At 37.6% G+C, this 4442-nt stretch overlaps 1 protein-coding gene across 1 annotated transcript in view; it reads left to right on the top strand.

Moving 5' to 3' along the window:
• The window catches only part of CPPED1 (calcineurin like phosphoesterase domain containing 1), a 40692-nt gene extending 38910 nt beyond the window's left edge, over positions 1–1782 (top strand). Inside the window, exon 3 of the mRNA XM_009281642.1 lies at positions 795–1782. Coding sequence (XP_009279917.1) covers positions 795–1027 — 233 coding nt within the window. The 3' untranslated portion in view covers positions 1028–1782. The remainder of the gene's footprint in view (positions 1–794) is intronic.
• The last annotated feature ends 2660 nt before the right edge of the window (positions 1783–4442 follow it).

Raw genomic sequence — 4442 nt, 5'->3', positions numbered from 1 at the left:
CCCCCTTTTTTTTTTTTAATTTAAGGTCACTGACCTTGGGTAAACAGGTTTAAGCTCTCCTTAGTGAATTTTCTGCATGTTAATTGACAAATTCAGCTCCACAATCCTTGGCTTTCAACTCATGTTTCGATAGTATCATTCTTTAGGAAGTTATCTATTACTGAAAGTTTTTTCTAATTTTAATCAGCTTCCTCTACAGTGTTCTTTCTTTCCCTGACCTTGGGTAAACAGGTTTAAGCTCTCCTTAGTGAATTTTCTGCATGTTAATTGACAAATTCAGCTCCACAATCCTTGGCTTTCAACTCATGTTTCGATAGTATCATTCTTTAGGAAGTTATCTATTACTGAAAGTTTTTTCTAATTTTAATCAGCTTCCTCTACAGTGTTCTTTCTTTCCAGCCAAAGGAGGATCAAGATGACAAACACACTTTGCAGTAAGCATAAAGAAGTCGGAGTCCAGTAACCCTAAATGGGGCTAGTAGAGCAGAATAAAGTTTTTACTAATTATTTATTATTACTATTAGAATTATTTATTGCTGTTTACTAATTATTTGTTTAAAATGCAAGTTCAGGTAAATGGTTTACTTTTAATTGTATGCTTTACGAACCATTAAAGAATGAAGGTAAACATGACACCTGTAGCTGTACTTGCTATAGAACTTTCTCTGCAACCCCAGCAGCTGTGTAAGCCTCAGCATATAACCTCAGCAGTATCTTTTACTGTAAACACATTTTACACATAAACTACAAATGCTAACTAAATACACACTCTCTTTTTTTCTTTTTTTTAACAGGCATTAAAGCTGTATTTTCTGGACACTACCATAGGAATGCTGGAGGGTCCTACAGAGGACTAGAAATGGTGGTTTCATCAGCAATAGGATGTCAGCTGGGAGAAGATACGCATGGGCTTCGAGTGGTTGTTGTCACAGATGAAAAGATTGTTCATAGATACTACAGTTTAAATGAACTGAGCAGCCAAGGCATAGAGAAAGAGCTGCTAGATATGCTTGCTAAGCAAAATTAGGCTATGTCAAATGATGTGATTTTTTTTCCATATTGGACAAATAGAAACAGTTTCCGAAAGTTTCCCTGAGCTGAAGATACAGATTTCTCATTGTGCACCATGCCCCAGAACAGCTCTCAATTTGTTATTATCCTAAATAGCAAGAAATTTGTTGACGTTTCTCCTTTTGAAAATGAGACCTATGAGGAATATGGAAGAACTCATTTATTTCTGTGGACTCAAGGGGTTGGGCAGAGAGGAAAAAAACCAAGTGACCATGATTCATTTTTCATTTCTCAGCTAGAAGGCTGAGATAACCCCTAATGACTCTTATTAAATGTGGAAAATTCGTATTAGGACACCAGAGCACCCTGTGAAAGTAACCAAATACTACATAATTAAGTACAACAATTAAGTTCATAGGTGGAGACCTATGAACAGGAGACAAATTACTAAAAAAAAAAGTCTTTGAGATCAATCTTGGTTCGCCAGTTTCAGTGTAAGCAACAAATTTAAGAACACACTTCTTCCAAATCTTTCCAAAAAAGGTCATTAAGCCTTGAATACACTCTGTTTGCATACTGCTTGCCTTTAGTTCATTTGGTTCCAGCATCTAATCTTGCAAGTTTTAATAGAGGCAATATTTTGATAGGACTACAGTATTCAACTTCTGGAGATTACAGATGGAAAATAAATGCTTGATGTCTTGTTAAAACTTAATCACATTTTATATTGGGAATGGGCAGTAGCAGAAGTAAAGTCTCTTCTACCATCCCTATTTATAGACTGAATGTCCTATGTTCACTCTGCTTCAATGACTGCTTTCTTACCTCAGCACAGCAACTTGTTTTCTAGTGTCTGTTTTTTCCAGACATTATCCTCAAGTAGCTGTTTTTATTCTGTTATGAGAACAAATAATTAGAGACACATCTAACATAAGCAAATATACAAAGCATTAAAAACTAAACATTTCACTGCTTAAAAATGCACAGTTCCTTTATGTCATTGTACAAGCCATTGCAGGCTAACACGTCATTCTTTCAGCTGATGTTAATGCTGTGAATAAGCTTCTTTCCTTAATGCTCTCATTAAGCCGCCTTTGCAACTACCATTTGAACACATTAATATCCTTTAAAGCAAGGGAAACATTTACACATACATTAGCTATCAGAAAGCTTGCCTGCCAAGCAAACCCTAACATTACCTATTACTTCATGATAAACAACCACTGTAGAAATGCCGGTTTGCATTAGGAAATTGTGACAAGGGAATTTCCACTTCAATAATATTCTACAGTTAGTAGGAACTTCTTTCTCTTCCTACTCTGTGCTTACATATGAGCCGTCACATCACTGGCAGGTATGGAAATGCAAAGCCAGGTGGTTTAGGCTGCCAGCATGCCAGTCTCAGTTGCCATGAACCACTACCAAAGTAACATCCAGCAGAGGGGCAAATATGAGACATCTACTAAAAAGAGAGCTAATACAAGAAATCTTTTTATGGCCAGGCATGTAAGGCCCAACATATTAATCTGTTGCTACAGCTCCATTCACCCAGAAGGCAAGCAGCCACATGGCAGCTTCCGCATCCACCACATGTAAGTTTATTCCAATAGCAGCTTGAAAGTACAATGGATGCTGTCAGCTTCACACAACTAACAGCAGACTTACAAGAAGGAGGTCTTGAACACCGAAAGATTTGTAGGGCTTTTTTGGAAAAGTTTTTTAGATTATCTGTTTTAGCACTCAACATTATTTCCTCTTATTAGGGAGCAAGGTCTCATGAGTAGTTTACACCCATTCTAATCCCATTCTCCCCAACATAAAGGGGTTTTATTAATTGGTTGTTACTCAGTCATCTGACGGTTAGGCAATTCAAAGCTGATAAATGCAGGCACTGTGCTTTTGGACACATTTTCATTGGACGATGCTCTGTAAAAACCTGGAAAAAATAAAACATATAATAGAGAAAAAGCATTAGACCAGAACATTAAATTAGCCTCCAGTCTAAATGAAATCCAACTCCAATGCAGCAGATAAAGGGGGGAAACAAAAAAAAAACCAACCCCAAAAAAGAAAAAAAAGGGGGGGGGGGGGGCGACCAACCCACAGAACTAAGGCAACAGAGGCAAACCAAAAGCTTTTCAAGCATTAAGAAAATGATACTCAGCACTTCTCTTCTTAGGAACAAAAAAACCCACAAACAAACACAACTCAGAGCCATTACATTTTTTTTTAATTGACATTTTCATTTGTTTCTCTAGAAGTAATTTCCTCCATTAGCACTTTGTAAAATGCAGGTAGTTTAGTACACTTCTACTAATAAACAGCTTTTTTTTTTTTCCTCTAGGAGACCCATTAAAGCCTCATCCTATTTAAAATTATAGTGTTGTTATGTCACTTTTGGATAGCCAGCAATTGAAATATCCAGCCTCTAAATATATCCCTATCCTTCTTGAACGTTGTTTAGAAAGATATAGCATTGTTAAAAAAATACAGTGTGGCCTTTTAAATGAACTGGTAATGGTATTATCTATGTATATTCAAATCTTTCTCTCCCATTTCCATATAAAAAAAGGCACAGAAATGTAGGAAGGTATCTCATAGTGCTCTAATGAACTGAGATCAGCGGTCCTACATATGGCAACCTGCCTGTCCAGAAATTTTCTGAATACTATGTCAACAGCACGCCAGCTAGGAAACCAGTGACTTGTATTTGGATACATGCGAGACAAAGATAATATTACCGCAGAAGACCATGGCTCTTCCAGCACACCAGAAGCACTCGAGCCAAGAGGGTGCTAACAGGACACAGAGCATAAAGACAATGAATCTTCTGTCTTTTTTACAAAGCCTGAGCTGAACTTAGTCTTACCCTTCTATTAATTCCAAGTCTTGAGCTGTCATAACCCATGAGGAGGAGAGAGAGCTTCAGCTGTGTAAAAGCTGGTGGTCCAGTCTGGTCAACTAGATTCCTTCCTATATCTGGAGACATGTAACTCCAGCAGCTAATTCATCCTATCCTGCAACTGATGTGTAAGCTAGATGGACTGAATTGCCCCTGAAAATGCCTCTACTGACTACTGCGATAATCTAGGTGATTCACTTAATTAGACAAGACTCCTAACCTTTACTTAAGGTTAGGCTAACCCTGGAGGAGGCAATGATGTCTACCTCTATCCATACCTAGCTCCTGCTCTGCAAAGGTAGAAGGCCAAAGTGTGGCCTAGAAGCCACTGGGCACTGGAAGAGGTTGCACCTGATTTTTCTTAATCACCAAAATCCTTTTTTTTTTTTTTTTTTTTCCCCAAGAAGGCTACCTAATATAAATATAGGGACTAGCCATGCTCTGTGTGTCCAGGACAACCATTTAATAAACAAAACAAAACAGCTGGTTGCATCCAAAATCCACAGCTGTTTATGATTTGTGAAGGTTT

The sequence above is a fragment of the Aptenodytes forsteri genome, unplaced genomic scaffold, assembly GCF_000699145.1.
Source record: "Aptenodytes forsteri isolate BGI_AS27 unplaced genomic scaffold, ASM69914v1 Scaffold84, whole genome shotgun sequence".
Classification (NCBI taxonomy): Eukaryota; Metazoa; Chordata; class Aves; order Sphenisciformes; family Spheniscidae; genus Aptenodytes; species Aptenodytes forsteri.
The sequence above is the reverse complement of the archived record's forward strand: the minus strand, read 5'-3'. Positions and strand labels throughout refer to the sequence as shown.